Raw genomic sequence first — 22185 nt, forward strand, 5'->3', positions numbered from 1 at the left:
TTTTTTTTTTTTTTTTTGAGATAGCGTTTCACTCACTCTGTTGCCCAGGCTAGAGTGCAATAATGTGATCTCAGCTCACTACAACCTCTGATTCCCAGGTTCAAGCGATTCTCCTGCCTCAGCCTCCTGAGTAGCTGGGATTACAGGCATGCACCACCACACCTGGCTAGTTTTTGTAGTTTTAGTAGAGACGAGGTTTCACTGTATTGGGTAAGCTGGTCTTGAACTCCTGTCCTCAGGTGATCCACCTACCTCAGCCTCCCAAAGTGCTGGGATTATAGGCGGCATGAGCCACTGCAATTGGCCTATATCTCAGGTTTAAAAATACAAAATAAAAGATTTAAAAGGAAACTTTTCTCCAAGGAGGACAAGCCAAAGCCTCAACATATTTTTAAATCTTTTTTCTTAGAAAATTAGAAATTGGTTAATTTGTTTTTTGTTTTTTTTTTTAAGAACAGAATACATTTATACTTCATTAAATAAATACCACAACTTTTCAATATTTCTTTAATTCCACGTTAGGCCAGGAGGAAGAGAGTAGAAATAAAACAGGGAGGAGGAAGGAGACTCAGAGGGAAAATTGGGATGGGCAGTGACCTCCGGGCAGGGAGAGCCTCGCAGAGGCCAGGGAGGAGCATGGGACAGAAGAGTGGAACAGGGATGGGGAAAGGATGGGACAGGAACAAAGAACAGAGGCTGGCAGAGAGAGCCCTTGGATTCTGTAGGGGAAATGCCTAGGAAGTTCTGTACTCAGAACCCAGAGAAATGAGGAAGTAATGTAAATCTTTACTGCATCTCTTGGGAAAATGCTGAAGAGGGGCCCATTCACAGCACAGCAAAACTGTTTAAAATTCCCCCCTCTCTCCCATGTGCATCGCAGCAAATGCTCACAGGATTTCTTCCTGTGCAGTGTCTTGTCTCTCTCATTATCTTACCCTCTTCCCTCAAATATCATTATTCTTTGCCCACCAGCAGCTCTTGGTTCTTTTTATTACCTCAAACAAGAGGATGAACATATCCATCATGCCCAAATGTTTCTTCGGGCTCTTTTGTCATTCCTCAGTCCCGCCTCTGCCCTGCTTTCTCTTCCTAGAAGTTAGTTTGCATTTTCTAGAGTTTTACATCAGTGGAGTCCTACCCTATGTAGTCTTCCATAATCTGGCTTCTATACCCAGCCGAGTGTCTTTGAGCTGTACTCATAGGCTTTATCCACTCCTTGTTGCCGAGTACGTTCTGTTATGTGTACACACCATGAGACTTTACTTTGAAGGTCAGGAATGCAGGACTCAGAGAGGGGACGAAATCTGACCACATCAAGACCTTACCAAATTCCAGAATAGAGATAGGGGAGTGCCTGTTTCCCTAAAATACAAAGCCATTTGCACTGTGAAAGAATGTGGCCACCACAACCACGTAAATGACCAAATACAACTGTGCTTCCTTCAATCTCTGTCTCCAGGTCTGATCAGGTCCCAGGCACACAGGGAGCTGAGGCAGCTTAGCAGTGTTGTGACTGCTGGGAGTAACTCTGAGAAATGTTTGACTTCTGGTCTTTTCTGCACTAAACCCTTCAAGAGGTTAGGACTTGAGGAAAACATGTTACTTATAAGTGTAAAATATGTTACTTGTAAATAAATAGAACAAAGGACTTTATAATGTTTTATAAACTGTAAAGCATCAACCAAAGGCAAGATTTTATTTTCCCTCAGAAACCACTTCAAGTTGTATTTTGTGCTCAGATTAAAATTTAACATTTAAGGTAACTGATCTAGGAAAAACAAAACGAAACAAGGGAGTTAGAGGGCCATCGGTGAAACGATTCTAAGAAGCTATAATATTATGTCATCAGCAGCAACTATGTGTGCCTCTGTAGGAGGAGACTCAGAGTTCTATGGGCCCAGGATGCATCCCACAGAATGAGCTCTGTGACTCTGACCTCCAGCGTCACCCTTTCCCCTGCCTAAATCGACAATAGAAGCTTGCTTTCTGTCTATAACTACTCAGCTATTTTGATCAAGCTGCTTCTACCCTGTCCAGAATCCTAGGGTGTCCCCAATCTGATTGGACCCATGGGACAATAGTTTAAAGAATTTTGAGACTTTGAGACTAAACAGTAGCCACTGCAACACTACCCTCCAGGGCTATTTTCAGACCCTTGCTATTCTGAGTGTGAGCTGCAGATTAGCAGTACCTGCATGACCTGGAATTTGTTAGAAAGGCAAATTCTCAACACTCCTACCACCTACCTCCCTACTGAATTGCAATATGCATATTAGTGAAATCCCCAGGTGATTTTATGCACATTAAGGTATGTGAGAAGCCCTGGTCTAGACTAGTGGTTCTTCAACATTCCTTTTTTTTTTTTTTTTTTTTTGAGACAGAGTCAGAGTCTAGCTTTGTCGCCCAGGCTGGAGTGCTATGGCGCAATCTTGGCTTACTGCAACCTCTGTCTTCCAGGTTCAAGTGGTTCTCCTGCCTCAGCCTCCTGAGTAGCTGGGATTACAGGCGCCCCCCACCACACTTGGCACATTTTTGTATTTTTAGTAGAGATGGGATTTCACAATGTTGGTCAGGCTGGTCTCGAACTCCTTACCTCAAGTGATCCACCCACTTTGGCCTTTCAAAGTGCTGGGATTACAAGCGTGAGCCACCGTGCCCGGTGGTTCTTCAACTTTTGAGTACATCAGAATCATCTGGAGGACGCTGGGCTGCAGGACCTGATCCAGGGACTACAGTCTGAGAACCGCTGCTCTAATGTCTAGAGCTGGATGATGACACAGAGATTGAGTCCTTTCCCATTACTGCGTAACAGTGATGGAGAATTCCTACATCTTCCAACTCAGCCCAAGATGAGAAATCCAGGAAAGCTAACACTCCACAGTGAGTGGCACCATGACCTCTTTCTGAGTTGTTTTAACATTGCCTCCCACTTAAGCAAAGCCATGGACAATAGGTTCTAAGGCCTTTGTACCAAAGCCAGAATAAATTTATGGCAGAGGCTCTGTCTCAGAATGTGTTTTCCCACCTTTGAGACAAATGGAGCCTGAAGTGCTGCAGATGAGAGCTATGGTACTGGGAGGTCCCTATCTGAGAACAGGCTAGAACGGGTTGGTTACCCTATACTGCTCCTTTTGTGGAGTGTTCTTTGTCAAGGTCCTTAGAGTCCAAGGCTTTTATGCTTGAGTCCTCCTGGTGAGTGTTCCGAGTTCCTAAGTCCACTTGTGCCCTGCACAGCACAGCAGCCGTGCACTGTGGTACAGACTTGAAATGCAGAACACCCTGAGCGCCAAGCACAGCTCCCAGACTGCTAACTCAGTGTTAGATCCTACTGCCTTTGTGCTGCAAAGATACACCTACGTGCACAGAGAAGACATCCCATGGAAGCAAAATTACTCTCAAATCAAAAAATTTGCTAAAGAAGGACACAACAGCCATTCTAAGAAGTAGAGATGAGGCCAGGCGCGGTGGCTCACGCCTGTAATCCCAGCACTTTGGGAGGCCGAGATCAGGAGTTCAAGACCAGCCTGGCCAACGTAGTAAAACCCTATTTCTATGAAAAATACAAAAATTAGTTGGGCGTGGTGGCAGGCACCTGTAATCCCAGCTACTCGGGAGGCTGAGGCAGGAGAATCACTTGAACCTGGGAAGCGGAGGTTGCAGTGAGCTGAGATCACACCATTGCACTCCAGCCTTGGCGACAAGAGCGAAACTGTCTCAAAAAAAAAAAAAAAAAGAGGGGGAAGTAGAGATGAGTTTTGACCTGTACAAGGTTAGTCATCTACCCCAAGTGCCCACTGGATGGGAAGAGGCAAGCTCTGTTTTCACCAAGAAAATCAGATTATACATTTATATTATAGATAAGTTGCAAGTAGAAATAATATTGGTCATTGTGGAATGCTTCTTATATGCCAGGGTCTGTGCCAAATATTTGTAAATATTATTTCAGTCCTAGCTACAAGATTAATATCACTATTATCCTCCTTTCACACACGTGGAAACTAAGAAACAGAACTCTCGTATATTTTGCCCAAGGGTACAAAAGCAGTTTGGTATCCACATCTGCACTCTCAACCATAGACTGTATGGTGGCAGGTTACCGAACAGTGAGGTGTGGTGGGGAAAGAGTCCACCATCATTGTTCACAATAGGAATTTTGAGAGACAGAGAGAGAGAGAGAGACTAAGTATCATTGGAACTGTTTCTATTTATCTATCTATTTGCATGAGCATGGGAAACAAAATCTCACGAAGAACCCTATTTTATAAAACAGATCAAATCATAGCTCTTCTGGCTGAAGACAGGCAGAGGCTCTGGAACCCCGCCCACTCCCACAGCACCCCTCACCACACCCTACTCCCATGCTGTGCTCACTCCTAGGAAGTGGTTCCACCTCTATGGTCTCTGGCCTCAATATTTCCAATTCCAAGTCCATTCCCTGAGGGGCAGACCATGGATGTGTGCTGGAAGGGAACACTCCAGCCTTTGAGAATGCACAGCCTTTGAGAGGCAGCAGAATAAGTATGGTGAACTTTATTGAGCACTTAAAATTACAGTTACTTGAAGGTCACAAGGGAAAGGAATGCTTAGAGCACATCATAATAGGGAATTCAGGTAGAATGTTGAGTCTGAATGCCTTGTGTCTACTCACATAAAGATCCAATCCAGCTTTGAATTGTGTGTAGGCATGAGTATATGTAATAAGCATTAATGAATTGGCATTGGTCTATCTACAGCATTAATGGATTGAGTATGTGTTGGAAGTGCAAGCACAGTAATAGTCCGAGCGTTAATTCATGGAGGTCCCACATCACTGTGGTAGCCTCGAGAAGCCAATGAAGATCTCAGAGCCTTCAGTGGGTTGTTTGGTGGGTGAGGTTGTTCTATCCCAAACCTCCATTCACAGCACTCTCACATGGGGGAACTCAAGTGCATCTGTCCAGGGACCAAAGTGGCAAGTGATCTGCTGCTCTCTCTGTACCATCCAGAAGGCCTGTATCTGCCCCTCTGGGTCACTGAGCTGGCTGGTTCTCTCAAAGTCAGCCGCCCGGAGAGAACAGCACAGCCAGACCCTTCTACCAGGGCACTGAACCTCTGGAGAGGCAGGAACTCAAGAGGCCCTGTCAGTCCCTTTTATGTTGTCCATTAAATCAATGACTGGTTTTGATCCACGGCGGGCGAGGGTGAAGGTCGGGGGGCGGTTCTCACCTTAAGAAACAAACAAACAAAAAAAAACACTTTAACATTTAAATCACCTTCGATATTCTGGCAGATTTTCTTCCAGTCTTTTTTCCTTCGAATTTTTTAAATACAAACTGAATTTACAATGTATATTCAGTTTGTCGAAGATTTTTTCTTCTAAAAGAATGGAATTGTAAGCATTTTCCAAATGTATTTTTTTTTTAAGCAACAAGTAATCATGAGTGACTTAAGTAAATTTGCCTGTGCCTTGATGTCCTCATGTTTAGAATAAAGCAGTGGCTCTCTAATTTTTGCATGCATCAGAGTCACCCAGAGGGTTTGTTAAAAGGCACAGATTGCTGGGCCCCACCCCAAAATTTCTGAGTTAATAGGTTGGGAGTGGGGCCTGAAGATTTGCATTTCCAACTTCTGCTGATGCTGCTGGTCGGAAGACCATACTTGGAGAACCAGTGAAATGAAGAGACTGGGTTGTGGGATGTCCAAGCTTACCAATGGTCTCAAAATCTAGGTTTTTGAATATTTTTAAAAATTATTTTAAAAAACAATTCTTGGCTAGGCGTAGTGCCTCACACCTATAATACCAGCTCTTTGGGAGGCCAAGGCGGGTGGATCACCTGAAATCAAGTGTTGGAGACCAGCATGTTGACCAGTCAACATGGCGAAACCCAGTTCTCTACTAAAAATACAAAAATTAGCTTGGCCTGGTGGCGGGTGCCTGTAATCCCAGCTACTTGAGAGCCTGAGGCAGGAGAATTGCTTGAACCCAGGAGGTAGATGTTGCAGTGAGACAAGATCGCGCCACTGCACTCCAGCCTGGGCAACAGAGCAAGTCTCAAAAAAAAAAAAAAAAAAGCAAGACAAAAAAACAATTCTTTAGCAACACCCTATGATTTTTTTTTTAATACGAAAGGAACATCACCTACCACTTACAAGTAATCGTTTCCACTTGTAAGTCATATGAGTTCCATACTTATATCTCTTTGAAGATACCTGGATGTTTAAAAGGATATCTTTAAAAGACAGGCAGATTTACATCTATTACTTAATTGTTTTCTTCTTTTCCTTTACATAGTTCCATATGTTTTGAAGAGCTGTGCAGAATTCATAGAGACTCACGGCATCGTGGATGGAATCTATCGGCTTTCAGGAGTCACCTCAAACATACAACGGCTAAGGTAAGCTAAAAGAATAGCCCTAAAAGAATTCTCCCATGATTCTTCCTGTGTCCATGCCTCTGTCCGCCGATGTCCAGAGTATTAAAAATCCAAAGGAACTGAGGGAAGTGTGGCAGCACTGAAGATCAGATGCAGTGGTTTTCAGATGCCTGACTGTTCTTAATCTAATCAGGAAACCCTCCAGCCTGATATAATTCTTTCCAACAGAAGCTCCTAAGGCTTTCAATCTATTTCTTTGTCTTGCACTAGATATATTCTTCTTAGGTGAATTTGATTAACTCAAATGATTTAAATTACAAGGAAAACGTGATTTATTATCATTTGCTGGTCAGCCCAAAGCTCAGTGAGACTAGGTTCCTGTTATTTAGTGTTCAGAACCCTGAGATCCATGTCAGTTTTTCTGCTGGCGCACCCTCAAATTTGACGTTTTGTCTGGCTGAGAAATCAGAAGACTGTATGATTGTGCGTGTCTCTAACTGATGCTAGGATTTTAAGAATTACTGATGAGTGAAAAAAAAAATTTTTAAAATTACTGATGGGTGAACTATTTCCAATTTTATGTATTTATCCTAAATATTTGGAAGAAATTTCTATCACATTAAATAAAGAGGGCAAAACATTTTATACAAAACACAGGTATGTGTGTGTTTTATATTTATACAGTGAGTATATAGAAGAGTATATATATATGATTTTATATGACTTAAACAATAGATCTGCATATTTTGCATATTGTTCCTTAACACCAAAAGGAACATAATTTAATGTTATTTTAATTATAACATTTTATTATTACCTATATTTATTATATGTTCTTTAGTTATAAATGTAGACTTTTAAAACCAAAAATTGGCCGGGCGCGGTGGCTCAAGCCTGTAATCCCAGCACTTTGGGAGGCCGAGACGGGCGGATCACGAGGTCAGGAGATCGAGACCATCCTGGCTAATATGGTGAAACCCCGTCTCTACTAAAAAATACAAAAAACTAGCCAGGCGAGGTGGCGGGCGCCTGTAGTCCCAGCTACCCGGGAGGCTGAGGCGGGAGAATGGCGTGAACCCGGGGGGCGGAGCTTGCAGTGAGCTGAGATCCGGCCACTGCACTCCAGCCTGGGCGACAGAGCGAGACTCCGTCTCAAAAAAAACAAAAACAAAAATTATTGTTACAAGGTTAATATAATAAGTTGTGCAGGTAATTCAGTTTTAATATTCTTTCTCCTGTTTGGTTTCTGCCCTTTCCCCCCAGATTTGGATTGTAATTAAATTATATCAAAGAAATAGAGCATCTTTTTTTTTTCCTAGAGAAGTGGTAGCTGTTAAAAAAATTGGTTTATTGCAGCCATAGATTTTAGTGAATCTATGTGTTTACATAATTTCACTAATTTACTAGTACTCCGTTCAATGGCAAATACTTCTTAATGGTTTGAAATATACTGCACAGTAGGTTGCATCCTGGAAGGACACTTGGGTAGTAATGAATTATTTTTCATTTCAGCACTGACCTTATCCTTGACAAGAAAAATCTTTGGTTAAATAAATGAACAAGCTCTAGTTTGCTCTTGTTCTGCTCTCTTAAAAACATTCTCTTTTTAAAAGAGAGCTATGTCAAGAGAACATAGCATGGCATAGTTCTGTTTTAAAACATAGCATGGGCCGGCCACAGTGGCTCATGCCTGTAATCCCAGCACTTTGGGAGGCCAAGGTGGGTGGATCACTTGAGGTTAGGAGTTCGAGACTAACCTGGCCAACATGGTGAAACCCGGTCTCTTCTAAAAATACAAAACTTAGCTGGGCGTGGTGGCGGGCGCCTGTAATCCCAGCTACTCGGGAGGCTGAGGCAGAAGAATCGCTTGAACCCGGGAGGCGGAGGTTGCAGAGAGCCAAGATTGTGCCAGCCTTGGCAACAACAGTGAAACTCCATCTAAAAAAAAAAAAAAATAGCATTTCATAGATCTCTTTTCAAAGCCCCACTCAGTTTCTTTCAGGTTCTGAAAGCATCAAGGATTTCCCTACCCTTCATTAAAGGGGTAGGCCCAGTGAATAGGAGAATGGGCAGTGAGCTGTTTCAAAAATGCTGGTTCTGAGAGTACTGTTGACTTTGTCACGTTAGATGACTAAGTGAATACTCTCAAAAAGCTTAACTTCACTTCTATATTAAAGCTCAAATTTGTCATTTTTAAAACAGATTTTAATTTATAAGTATTAATATATATATTATTTGAGGCAGTATATTCATGTAACCTTTTTAGGAAATGTTTTCTAAATGTTTTTCAGGCCTGGAATTGGATGATGTTCCAAGACATCTGTCCTGTAGGAGTCACCATCAGGCAGTCTAGAAGGTTCTATTGAGCACCAAAAAGATAGTCGGTTAGGCTGGGCATGGTGGCTCACACCTGTAATCCCAGCACTTTGGGAGGCCGAGGCGGTCGGATCATGAGGTCAGGAGATCGAGACCATCCTGGCTAACATGGTGAAACCCCGTCTCTACTAAAAATACAAATGATTAACCAGGTGTGATAGTGGGCGCCTGTAGTCCCAGCTACTCAGAGGCTGAGGCAGGAGAATCACTTGAACCCAGGAGGCGGAGGCTGCAGTGAGCCAAGATTGCGCCACTACACTCCATCCAGCCTGGGTGACAGAGCAAGACTCCATCTCAAAAAAAAAAGGTCGATTAAAGTTCTCAAACTTTGGGTTTGAGTCTCCAGATAAAATGAGTTTGTTGACATGGATATATGGAGATGAGCGACAACAACCTGACCTGCCCTAGTTTCGGTCTGTCCTGTAAGAAAGGGAAATTCATTTTGAACAATATTTTGGAAAAACTGAAATCTCAATAGGACTTTTTGGCAAATTGTGTTGATGTTTCCCCAATGTTCATAACCAAGACTGCAGACATGATGCCATGGGAAATCCATTTGTAAATGAGCATTATGTCTTTCTCATCACAGCAGATTTTGCAAGGAAGATCCAAACCTGAAATGGAAGTCTTCCTGTGACTTCCTCGGGCCTGGAGTAGAAGATCTTTTTGAATTAAGGTCAAAAATAGAGTCAGATCAGCAGTTTAGGGTCTTTTTACCCCTAAGCAGCCAAGCAGCTGCTGACATGGAACACACACTCCCTGGGATTGTTATGTCTCCGTCTGTGTTGTTTCAGGCAAGAGTTTGGCTCAGATCAATGTCCAGATCTGACAAGGGAAGTGTACCTCCAGGACATCCACTGTGTGGGCTCGCTCTGCAAGCTCTACTTTAGGGAGCTGCCCAACCCCCTCCTGACTTATGAGCTCTATGAGAAATTCACGGTGAGTGTTTGGATTTCCATTATGGTTACTGGGTGGGATGCATGGATGGGCCAAGAAGAGTTTCAGCACTAAAATAACAATAATAACACTCACCAGATGGTTGACATTATCTTAGCATGGTGAGGGAAGTAGGATAATATGGTAAGGAAAATAGGGTAGTGGAACTGTTTGCTAAATTTTTCTTTCTTGAATTTTCAGAATCATGTTGTTTGTTTTAAGAGCTGGGTTGAATTATCTCCATGTTTATTCAACTGAATGTGCCTTATTGTGTAGGGAGGAAACTGAGAACCCCAGAAGTAAAGTGGCCTGCCCAAGGTCACACAGCAGAGGCAGGACAGGAACCTGAGACTTCTCATGCTACACCCTTTGCTAGCTTTTTTATCAGACCATTCCCTCTGTGTTTCTTTTGTGGGTTGGGGAAAGAGGTGGGTGGGTAGAGAAGGGAGAGGGAACAAACAAATGTCAAGAGGGGTCAGAAAGCTGGGAAGCAAAAAGAATATGAGAAAAACAGCTAAGAGGGAGAGCAGGATAGGTCGGTGAGTTGGGCTGGTAGAGAGGATGGATGGGCTTTAGCAAAACACCTAAGTAGCAGCTGTATGGTCACCAAATAGGGCACACCCATAGGAAAGTAGAAAGAAGAATAAATGCTTACAGGATGGCTGTAGAGATAGCGTGAAAAACATGGCTTGAACATTTGGCTGCATGAGAGAACGTGTAGAGTAGGCAGAGGGCTGGGTTTAACCAAGGTTGGGGTTCAGCTGGCAAAGAGGGATGAGGGAGATGAGAGCGTGTGCTGGGGACATTGAAATAATTGACCATGGAATTTAGTGTAGATGCAAAAGGAAGTGAGGGCACAAGGTAGATGAGTAACAGTATAAAAGTAGATCGTCCCAGTGAAGTCAGTGGAGTGTTGAAGTATGGTAGTTAGAGAGGGATGTTTGAAAGTGAGATTATGGCGAGGTTATGGTTTTGGGTAAGGACCAGATCTAGTCACTAACAGTGGGAGGGAACCTTTCTCATGGCTCCTGTAATAAATTTGTTTTGAGTATATGAAAAGTTCTTCAATTTGAAATGATACAGGAATAAATGAATGGTATTTCTTAAAAATGGGCTTGGGCCATAAAAATATGTTTAGGAGTTTTCAGTGGTACAGGGAAATATTCAAATGATAATTGAAGAAAAACTAAACGCACAATTAAGAAACGATTAAAAGGAAAGATGTTCAAAAGACTAAAAGACTAACAGCTATTCATTTCAGTGATGGGATTTCAGACAGTTTTTCCTGTTTCTTTAACTTTCATAATTTTGCCCACTAATAGTTTTTAGCAAACAACAACAACAACAAAAATCTTCTGGTTATATATACTTAAAGAATTTAAAAAAGGGAAAACAAAATCAAGAAATAGGGGGAGAAATGAAGATTTAAAAAAAAGAAAAAAACAGTCCAAAGCACATAAAAAAAGGGCATAAATGTTGACCTTTAGAGAAGTCAACATGTACCAGCTGGCATAGTTGTCATTGGTTAGGGGATCCCTCTCCTTTAGATCTAAGGCAGAAGGTAAAGAAGCCTCCTATCTGCATGGCTAAGTTGTAAATAATGGTATCCCCTATCCATGGAACCATAGAAGAGTCTTTCCTAGGAACCAAGAAGAAAGGTGTTGTGAGCTTCATGTGGGTCTGTCAGATTATAATCACTTTCACCACATGTAAGTATTTGGTCATTTTAAGAGTAATCCTATTTAATAATAGACATTATGTAAAATGAAGGAAAGTAAAAAGGAACCATTGGTCTGTCTTCTTAAAGACCGAAGACAACTACAGTTAACGTGTTGTCGATATTTCCTTCCATCTTTATTCTTTCCATAGTGTTTTTGCTGTGGTTTGTGTTTTGTTTTCCAAAATCAAAATAAAATTTTATTGCAAAAATTAAAGTAATACAGAAATGTATAAGGGAGAAAGTATAAATCTCAAGTCACCTGAAATTCCATACCCCAGGCATATTTGCTATTAACAGATGGAACAGATATTAACTATATCTGTAGTAATAAATGTTAACAGATCTCACCACACACACACACACACACACACAGACACACACACACACACTCACTCGTCAGTACTACCTATTGCTGTTTGAGGATGCTTTTAATTCAACAGTGTGGTCATCTTTGTGTGTTAAGAAACACAGGAAGACACTGTGTTTACAGCATTCTCTCATATGTGCCATGATTTCTGAAACCAAGCTCCCACTGATGGCCATTTAGCTTTTTCATTTCTCAAGACGTTCCTTTTATAAACATTATGATACACATTTTTTCACCTATATTTTTACACTTTTTTTTGTTTATATATTTAGAGAAAAATCACTGAAGTAGATTTGCTGGGTAAAAAGTTCTTGTTTAAAATTTTGTCACATATTGCCAGTCTGTCCTCCAGAAAGACAAGGAATGCTGTTTTCCCTGCAAACTTTCCCACCCTGGGTATTTCCAATTGGTTAAATTATTTGTCGACCTGAATTAACTAAAAATAATGCCTTATTGTTGCTTTAATTTGTGTGTAAGACTTTATTGTTTTCAGTGTAGTCCTAATCCTCTTATCAGCACGATATTACCGTCTTTGAATGTGACAGAATGGAATATCATTATGTTAATGAACTGAATCAGTCTACTTTCTTTTAACTAATATCTCATTCTATTATAGTTGGGCGTAGATAGGAATTCTTTGTCTGGAAACTTTAGAAATACAATTTCTCCTTAGCTCTTGTCTACAGGCTCAGAATGAAACCCGTATTTATCTCTCCCCTCTCCTGTTCCCTGATATTGCTAATCATTCTGTTTTCTCACAGCAACTGAAAAATACCAAGGCAGCTTGTCAACTTGCCATCAGATTTGAAGGAAATCTGACATTGTATTTAAACAGTTTATTTGACACTAAAAAACAGGGATGTTTTGTTATGACAACTAACTCTATATACATAGGACCTAGTGAAGTTAACTATGTTGGAGAATGTATCATTTAACAGATTTCTTTGATCACAGATAATATAAGCAAACCCTCAGGCGTTTGGAAATAGCTCTGTTACATTGTCACACATTCTCCCTATAGTTTACCCAAACTTTTACTTGCACAGTTAAAGTAGAATAATACCTTTTTTTAACTTTTATTTTAGGTTCAGGGTACATGTTCAGGTTTGTTATATAGGTAAACTTGTGTCACGGGGGTTTGTTGTACAGATTATTTTGTCACCCAGGTACTAAGCCTATTCCCAGTCAAGTAGTCCCCAGTATCTGTTGTTCCTCTCTTTGTGTCCATGTGTTCTCATCATTTAGCTCCCACTTATAAGTGAGAACATGCAGTATTTGGTTTTCTGTTCCTGCATTAGTTTGTTAAGGATGATGGTCCCTGGCTTCATCCATGTTCCTGCAAAGGACATGATCTGATTCTTTTTTATGGCTGCATAGTATTCCATGGTGTATATGTACCATATTTTCTTTATCCAATCTGCCATTGTTGGGCATTTAGGTCGATTCCACGTCTTTGCTATTACGAATAGCACTGCAGTGAATATATGTGTGCATGTGTCTTATGGTAGAACAATTTCTGTTCCTTTGGATAGATACCCAGTAGTGGGACTGCTGGGTCAAATAATAGTTCTGTTTTTAGCTCTTTGAGGAATCGCCACACTGCTTTCCACAATGGAAATTTTTTTACACTCCCAACAGTGTATAAGTGTTCTCATTTCTCTGCAACCTCACCAGCATCTGTTATTTCTGACTTTTTTTTTTTTTTTTTGAGACAGAGTCTCTCTCTCATCGCCCAGGCTGGAGTGCAGTGGTGTGATCTCAGCTCACTGCCACCACCTCTGCCTCCCGGGTTCAAGCTATTCTCCTGCCTCAGCCTCCTGAGTAGCTGGGCTTACAGGCACTCACCACCACGCCCGGCTAATTTTTGTACTTGTAGTAGAGACAGGGTTTCGCCGTGTTTGCCAGGCTGGTCTCGAACTTCTGACCTCAGGTGATCCACCCGCCTTGACCTCCCAAAGTGCTGGGATTACAGGCATGAGCCACTGCGCCCAGCCTATTTTTGACTTTTAGTAATAGCCATAGAAGAATATCTTAATGGAATGATGAGAGAATTAGAAAAAATATTAACAGACTAATAATATTAATAATGATAATAGTCATCATTAATTGAGTGCTTACTATATGATAAACTAGTGATAAATATTATTTCATTTAATTCTCAGAATAACCCTATGAGGTAGGTTTTATTGTCTCCGTTATACAGATCATTAAAATGAGGCTCAGAGTGACTCTTGCCTGGGGTGGTACAGCTAGTAGGTGGAGATAAAGATTTAGTTCTGTCTCATAACTCCCACACTACTTAAAAGTAGAATTAACGACACTTAATTAAGGCTCAGGTATTAAATAACTTAATATGAAATAAAATGATGAAGGAACAATGCCATAAACAGTGCTAGGAAAATTGACTATCTATTGCAAAAGGAGGAAATCAAGTTTCGTCTTTACCATTTAGCAGATTTCAAGGTGGAGAAGGGCTTCCTAACTATAAAAGCAAAGGAAAAAAGTTACAAAAAAAAAAAACTTAAAAACTGAACTACATACACATAAACTATTTTTCTTTATACAAATATATTAACAAAATTAAAAGGCAAATGACTAAATACAGGAACTATTTACATAAAGGTGACAGGGATTAATGTTCTTTAATTATAAGGAACCTATCAATAAAAAGAAGTAAAACACATAATACCTCACTAGACAAGTAAACAAAGGACCTCTACAGATAATTTATAAAAAAAAAATTGAATTATTTAAAAAGTATTAATATATTATAATAATACAGTTGCACATTAAAAAATAATTTTTAGTGTTACTATTTCACACTAGCAAGCCTATGATGAGACTGGCTTTTCTTTGTCTTTTTTTTTTTTTGAGACGGAGTCTTGCTCTGTGCCCAGGCTGGAGTGCAGTGGCACGATCTCGGCTCGCTGCAAGTTCTGCCTCCTGGGTTCACGCCATTCTCCTGCCTCAGCCTCCTGAGTAGCTGGGATTATAGGCGCCCACCACCACATCCAGCTAATTTTTGTATTTTTAGTAGAGACGGGGTTTCACCATGTTGACCAGGCTGGTCTCAAACTCCTGACCTCAGGTGATCCACCTGCCTCGGCCTCCCAAAGTGCTGGGATTACAGGTGTGAACCACCACGCCCGGCTGAGACTGGCTTTTTTATAGTTTTCTGTTGGAAGTGTGAATTGGTTGGACATCCCCGAAAGTCATATGAAATTACTATCAAGAATACTAAAATGCTCATATTCTTTAGTCAAGTAACTCTATTTCTAGGACTCCATTCTAGTGTGACAATCAGATCTGCACACAAATAATTGATGTACAAGTATGTCCATTGCAATATTACATATAATATCAACATTTTGGAGAGTACCTGTCTAACAATGGGAGATGATTTAAATAAATGATAAATCTCTTATTGTTCAAACTGTGCAGCCATGAAAAGTCACGGTTTTGAAGAATGTTTACTGACCATATGATATGGTTTGCAGGCTTGTCTCCTCTAAATCTCCTGGTGAAGTGTAATCCCTAATGTTGGAGGCAGTATCCTAGTGGGATCTGGATCATTGGGGTTGATCCCTCATGAATGGCATGAATAGCTTAGCCTCATCCCCTTGGTGATGAATGAGTTCTCGCTTAGTTAGTTCGTGTGAGATCTGGTTAGAGTTTGGGACCTCCCACTTTGCTGTCTCGTGCTCACTCTCTCACCACGTGGCATCGCCTGTTCTCCCTTGGCCTTCCACTGTGACTGTTGGCTTCCTGAGGCCCTCACCAGAAGCAGATACTGGAACCATGTTTATACAGCCTGCAGAACCGTGATCCAGTTCAACCTCTTTTCTATGTAAATTACCCAGTCTTAGATATTCAATATGGTTTGGCTCTGTCCCCACCAAAACCTCATCTCGAATTGTAATCTCCACATGTCGAGGGAGGGACCTGGTGGGATTGGATCATGGGGGTGGTTTTCCTCATGCTGTTCTCATGATAGTGAATGAGTTCTCACAAGATCTGATGGTTCAGAAGTGTGTGGCAGTTCCCCCTCAGCCCTCTCTCTCTCACTCCTGCCCCGCCGCGGTAAGGCCTGCTTGCTTCCCCTTCACCTTCTGCTGTGATTATATTTCCCAAGGCCTCCTAGCCATGCTTTCTGTGAAGCCTGTGGAACTGTGAGTCCATTAAACCTCTTTTCTTCAGAAATTACCCAGACTCAGGTAGTTCTTATGGCAATGTGAAAAAGGGCTAATACAGTATTCCTTCATAATGACACAAAAACAGACAAACGCACCGTAATATCAAGTTAAACAGGGAAGAAAGCAATAACTGTAACTAAATAGGAGATGAAGCCAGTGTTCATGTTCACTGCTTGGAGGCCTGATCAAACTGCTGCTTTTGTTTTTTGTTTTGTTTTGTTCTTTGCTTCACCTGTAAGTAGGTTAGTAGTAGTTATTTCTGGGTGATGTGATAAAAGGGGATTTTTTAATTTTCTGCTGATTTTCTACTTTAATTTTAAGTACATGTATTAGTTTCCTGTTGCTGCTGTAACTAGTTGCCATAAACTAGATGACTTAAACAATAGAAACCTATTCCCTCACAGTTCTTTTTTTTTTTTTTTTTGGAGACGGAGTCTCGCTCTGTCACCCAGGCTGGAGTGCAGTGGCCGGATCTCAGCTCACTGCAAGCTCCGCCTCCCGGGGTTACGCCATTCTCCCGCCTCAGCCTCCCGGGTAGCTGGGACTACAGGTGCCGCCACCTCGCCTGGCTAGTTTTTGGTAGTTTTTAGTAGAGACGGGGTTTCACCGTGTTAGCCAGGATGGTCTCGATCTCCTGACCTCGTGATCCGCCCGTCTCGGCCTCCCAAAGTGCTGGGATTACAGGCTTGAGCCACCGCGCCCGGCCCCCTCACAGTTCTTGAGGTCAGAAGTCTGAAATCGGCCTCACTGGGCTGAAGTTAAGGTCTCAGCAGGGCGTGCTCTCTCCAGAGGCTCTAGAGGAAAAGCCGTTCCTTGCCCTTCCCAGCCTCTGATGGCTGCTGACATTCCTTGGATTGTTGGTGCATCACTCCGTCTCTGCCTCCAGGGCCACATTGCCTTTTCTTCTTCTGTCTGTGTCAAATCTCCCTTGACCCTGCTCCTACATAGATACCTGTGACTGCATTTAGGATGCAACCAGATAATCAAGGATAATGTCCCCACTCAACATCCTTAATTTAACCACATCTGCAAAGACTCTTTTCCAAATAAGGTAACACTTACAGGTTCCAGTGACTAGGATTTGATATCTTTGGGAGCAATTATTCAACCTACTACATTTCATTTTTATCAGAAAATAATAACAACATTTATTTTAGGAAAAATTGAGTTTTGTTCAGATTGATCCAGCTAAAACTATTACACCCAAAATAGGAAAACTTTGCTGACTTGAGATTTTTAGAGAAGGCCATTAAGAGAGGTGTTAAATTATGTATTTGCCTTTTTTCTTTTTTTAATTAAACTTTTCACCTGTCAGAATGTATATTTAATTTATATCAAAATAGTATCTTTTAAACTTTTTTGAAATTTATTTATTTTTAGAGATGCACTCTTGCTCTGTTCACGAAGTGTGGAGTGCAGCGGTGTAATTATAACTCACTGTAACCTCAAACTCCAGGGCTCCAGCAACCCTCCTGCTTCAGCCTCTGGAGTAACTAGGGCTACAGGCATGTGCCATCAAGCCCTGCCTGAAATAATGTGTTTACGCGTCAGTCTCTCTGGGTTAAATTGTAAGCTTCCCGAGGACAGGAATTGTGTTTATTTTACTTATTGCTGTGTTTCTCTGCTCCCTAGCTACTGGAATATGTTGTAACTGTTACTTAGGAAATATTTATTGACAGATTTGTTGACTAGCAACTCTCATTTGAAATGTCACTTAGGGCCAGGCTTGGTGGCTTATGCCTGTAATCCCAGCACGTTGGGAGTCTGAGGCGGGCAGATCACTTGAGGTCAGGAGTTTGAGATCAGCCTGGCCAACGTGGTGAAACCCTATCTCTACTAAAAATACAAAAATTGTTCAGGCATGGTAGTGTGCGCCTGTAATCCCAGCTACTTGTGACGCTAAGGCAGGAGAATCGCTTGAACCTGGAAGGTGGAGGTTGCAGTGAGCCAGGATTGCGCCACTACACTCCAGCCTGGGTGACAGAGTGAGACTCCATCTCAAAAAAAAAAAAAAAGGCAATGTCACTTAGGGCAGATAGCTAACACCTTGCAACAGGTAAAGTCAGGCTGATTGTGAGCTCAAGATGGCTGCAAAGGGGAACAGTAGCCAACTGTCTTGGTTTGCCAGGGACTCTCCCTGTTTCAACACCGAAAATCTCATGTTCCAGGAAAACTGCCTTGGGCAAACCAGGACATTGGTCATCCTGCCGGGAGCCCAGAGTCACAAGGAGCTGCCTCTGCAATGCTGGTGTTCATCACGATGGGGAATGAGCCCAGGGTGCTGGTCTGGAAGTGTGGCCCAAATGTGGCTATTTAGCATTTTCAAGCACAAAGCAAAATACTGACTCATTCCCTTAATCCTTCCATTCAACAGTGTTTATCAGGCATCTACTACATATATTTGGCAGGCACAGTTCTAGTTGTAGAGATTTAATGGTGAATAGAGCAGAGAAAATCCTTGTGCTTGTGAAACTTACATTTTAGTGGAAGGGACAGATGATACACAATGTAAGACATAAGACATAGACCCATAATGTGAACTGTTGATAAGTACTGTGAAGAAAAATAATGCAGGGGACAGGGGAGAGAATGATGGGGACTCCTGTTTTAGATAGGATAATCAGAGGTCTCTTTAGGAGGTGGCATTTGAACAGAGGCAAGGATGAAGTGAAGGAACAAATTGTGCAAGTATCTGGGAAAACAGGGTGCCAAGAAGCAGCAGCAGGTACAAAGGCTTTGGGGACAGCCGGGATACACTGGGCTTGCTCAGGGGACATGTGGAGGCCAGTGTGGCCTGTATGGAGCAAGGCAGGTGGAAATGATGGGAGACGGAGCAGGGGAATTTGCAAAGGAACCAGCTCAGTTAGGAGTGCTTGCTTCCAAAGGTGTAACAAAGACGTAGCTGTAAAGACTGCCCTGCAGGACGCACAGTGGTTCCTCTGGAGTCTGTAGTTGGAAGGAAGGTTAACTTTCCTTGTACATTCCTTTGGATGCTTTCCTTTGTTTTTTTTTTTAATTATGTGCATGAATTACTTTTTAAATTATGTGCATAAATTACTTTTTAAAGGTCTAGTAAATAGCTTAAAATACCTTAAAATAATAAAAATGGTTTGATAATTTTAAAGTAATGAATAAAAAGTTAAAGTTGCAGCTGGGGTGCCGTTGGAAGGGAGAGCCTCAGACTGTTTGTGTTGGGCCACCCTGGTGACAGGGCTGCCCGGGCAGCAGGACTTGAGCTCAGGGACCATGGTCGCTTTGAGTAAACAGAAACCCAGAGTGAGGATCCTACCACAGAGGACAAGAGCGCAGCCTCTGCCAGCGTCCTCCAAGGGCAGGAAGCTGGCCTTATTTATACTGATTTGAAAAGAACAAATAGTCACAGATTCATCTTAGATCTTTTAAGATTTAACCATTAGCCATCTTGGCCTGGCTAATGCTGAGTGAAATTCTCTTATAGGCAAAAAATTGGCGTAGGTAAAATTTCCACTCCCATCCCCCAATTGGCCAGCTATGGGTTCTGTGGTCCTAATGGGAGAACATAGAGAAGCTCAAAATAAGGTAGCAGTGGCCAGGCCCCTCCAGAAGGAAAACATGGATTTAGAAAGCTTCCGGAGAGGTTTGGGATAGGATGGGGAGAGGTTGCAAATAATGAAATAAACGCCAGTCCCAAATGGGACCTGCAGGCATCCGGGGATGAGCCTGCCCCGCCTCTTGGAGAACAAAGATGACTAACAGCTTCCTAAAATATTAAAAGAACTTTCCGTGAGGGTTGTTAAATTGACCTACACCTTTATTCCCCAGACACATTTTTTAAAGGCGGGTGGGGTTAGTGGTACAACATATGTGAAGCATGATTCGGGCTTTGCAGAGAGATGAAGAGAAGCTCCCCCTCGCCCGGCCCTGTGTGCACAGCAGACTGTGGGAGAGTCCACAGAGCATTCCGGCAGCCCTTCCTTCCCCCAGGGCTTCTCTCCCTCGGCTCCCCATTGCGAGGTTCTCACTGCCTTGCATAGCCAGGGTCCTTTCCACAATCATGTTTTCCAAATGACAGCCCCAGGGAAGAAAAGGGAGGTGTCAGGGTACTTACTGGAGGCCCCATTCTTGCCCCTAGCCTACACCCTGCATATCCCACAAAGCAAGGATTGTGGCAGCGATGTTGCTTAGGCTGGGCCTGGTCTCAGGCTGGCAAACCCACCAGAAGACTGGAACGCCTATGACTGTAATCCTCCCAGTCCCACGTTTTTCCCCACTTCTGCTTCAAATGTGAGACCTCAAGATTTCCACATAGAGAAGTCGGATTGCCTTTAAAAAGGGTGGGCTTCTGTATATTTGTTTTACTTCAATTAAACAAAAAAGGTGAAAAAGAAAAAACTTGGTGGGCAAAGCCCTGACCTGCTGTCTCACACATACTGTGTGCCAGGCACTGTTTTGGACACAGGGATTCATCACGTTCCTGCACTCACAGAATTTATGTTCTAGCAAGGGAGACAGACAGTAAACAATAACTCCAATAACTAAGTGCATTCTTGTAGTGTAATAGCAGTGAGTCCTGTGGGGAAAAAGTGGGAGGGATTGGGAGGCCCAGGCTGGAACAGAACCTCAGTGGTGTCCTCTAGGCTAAAACAGATCACACTCAGCTGGTGGGTCGTAGGAACTGAAGATGCTGGTAAAATTAATTCCCTTCCACTTTTCTGTGCCTAAAACTTCTCATTACTGAGAGTGTGAAATTCAGTATTTACATGCAACAAGCACACGGCAGCTAAAGGTTGAACAGAGGTGAGCAACATAAGAAAACCATCACCTCGTTAAGATCTTATTTTGGGTTGTATGGCAAGGGGCAATATTTATCAAATTAATTAAGATATTCCATGATTGTACCTTTTGTTATGTATCAATCTAAAGCAAGTTTTCAGCACTGGGAGGAAATATAAGACTAAGTGATGTGTGCCTGTGAATTCATGATCTTAAAGCCCCTTTTAAGGTGTACCTTGATCTAGGTGGGTTACCCAGGTGTATACATATGAAGTAAACTTATGAAGCTATAGTTTAAGATCCACACATTTTTAATATACATAAATTATATCTCAGTGAAAAATAAAATATAGCTGTGGTTACCGTGGGCCTTAGGCTCAGGCGCTGCTCAGATGCTGGCAGTTCATGAGCACTCACACTGCAGTGGGAGGGGCCATGAGCACCACAGGACAGATTCTCGGAACAGGGGTGCAGGGCTGGGACCAGGGGAATCTGCCCAGGGATGCCTGCATCGTGCAGCAACCCCCAGCAGGCAAGAGATGGACATGGGCCAGCCTGTAATCACGTTGCCTTTATTGCTATTCCTGCCTCTCCTTGAAGGCACTTGGGCTGATGGGGGCACAAAATACCCAGACAGAAAATAACTCGAGAGCAAGTCTGGGCAAGGCCACCAGGTTTCAGGGACTTATCCCTGCCAAGAAAGGCACGTCTTGCCTGCTTCCTGGCTTCTAGGATAGGCAGCAGCTGAGTCCTTGAGGTCATGGAGTAGTCGTGGGATAGGTAGGCAGTAGCTGTTTGCAACCGCAAAGACAACTGGCTGAGTGGACTTGGCACCACCCTGTCATCTCCATCCCATTCTGTATATGTCTCTTTTATTTATTTATTTGCTTGTTTTTTATTCGTTCGTTCATTCATTCATTCATTCATTCATTCATTCATATTTTAGGGATGAGTTGCACTATGCCGCTAGGCTAGATCCAAACTCTCATGCTCAAGCAATCCTCCCACCTCAGCCTCCTGAGTAGCTGGGATAACAGGCATGTGCCACCATGCTGGGCCTGTCTCTATCTCTTTATCTCTCTGTGTGCAAGTCTCTGTGTCTCTCTCCCCCCGAGACACACCCGGGATTCTACACATTCTTACCAGATGCCTAGCAATCATCTCAGGATGCCCAGAGTCCCAGGCAGCGCACTGCCCCCTGTGCACACACGGTGAGGCCCTGCACACACATCCAGAACCGACAGAAACTGTCGTGGGTTGGTTGTTTTCATAGTAAAGTGTGCCTCTTGGAAGAGTGATCTCTAGGCATGGTTGTGAGGCTGGAGTATGAGGGCTCAAGTGATCCCAGCACATGCAGATGGCTGTCTCCACTCTCAAGCACTCACCAGGCTGTCTTGTGTTCTTCTCCACAGGAGGCAGTGTCGCATTGCCCTGAAGAAGGCCAACTGGCCCGAATCCAAAATGTTATCCAGGAGCTTCCTCCATCCC

At 42.6% G+C, this 22185-nt stretch overlaps 1 protein-coding gene across 1 annotated transcript in view; it reads left to right on the plus strand.

Moving 5' to 3' along the window:
• The window catches only part of ARHGAP31 (Rho GTPase activating protein 31), a 125980-nt gene that overhangs the window by 65990 nt on the left and 37805 nt on the right, over nucleotides 1-22185 (plus strand). Inside the window, exons 2-4 of the mRNA XM_011940620.1 lie at nucleotides 6272-6374; nucleotides 9524-9668; nucleotides 22110-22180. Of these exons, the coding sequence (XP_011796010.1) occupies nucleotides 6272-6374; nucleotides 9524-9668; nucleotides 22110-22180 (319 nt within the window). The remainder of the gene's footprint in view (nucleotides 1-6271; nucleotides 6375-9523; nucleotides 9669-22109; nucleotides 22181-22185) is intronic.

The sequence above is a fragment of the Colobus angolensis genome, unplaced genomic scaffold, assembly GCF_000951035.1.
Source record: "Colobus angolensis palliatus isolate OR3802 unplaced genomic scaffold, Cang.pa_1.0 Scaffold190, whole genome shotgun sequence".
In the NCBI taxonomy this organism is placed as follows: Eukaryota; Metazoa; Chordata; class Mammalia; order Primates; family Cercopithecidae; genus Colobus; species Colobus angolensis.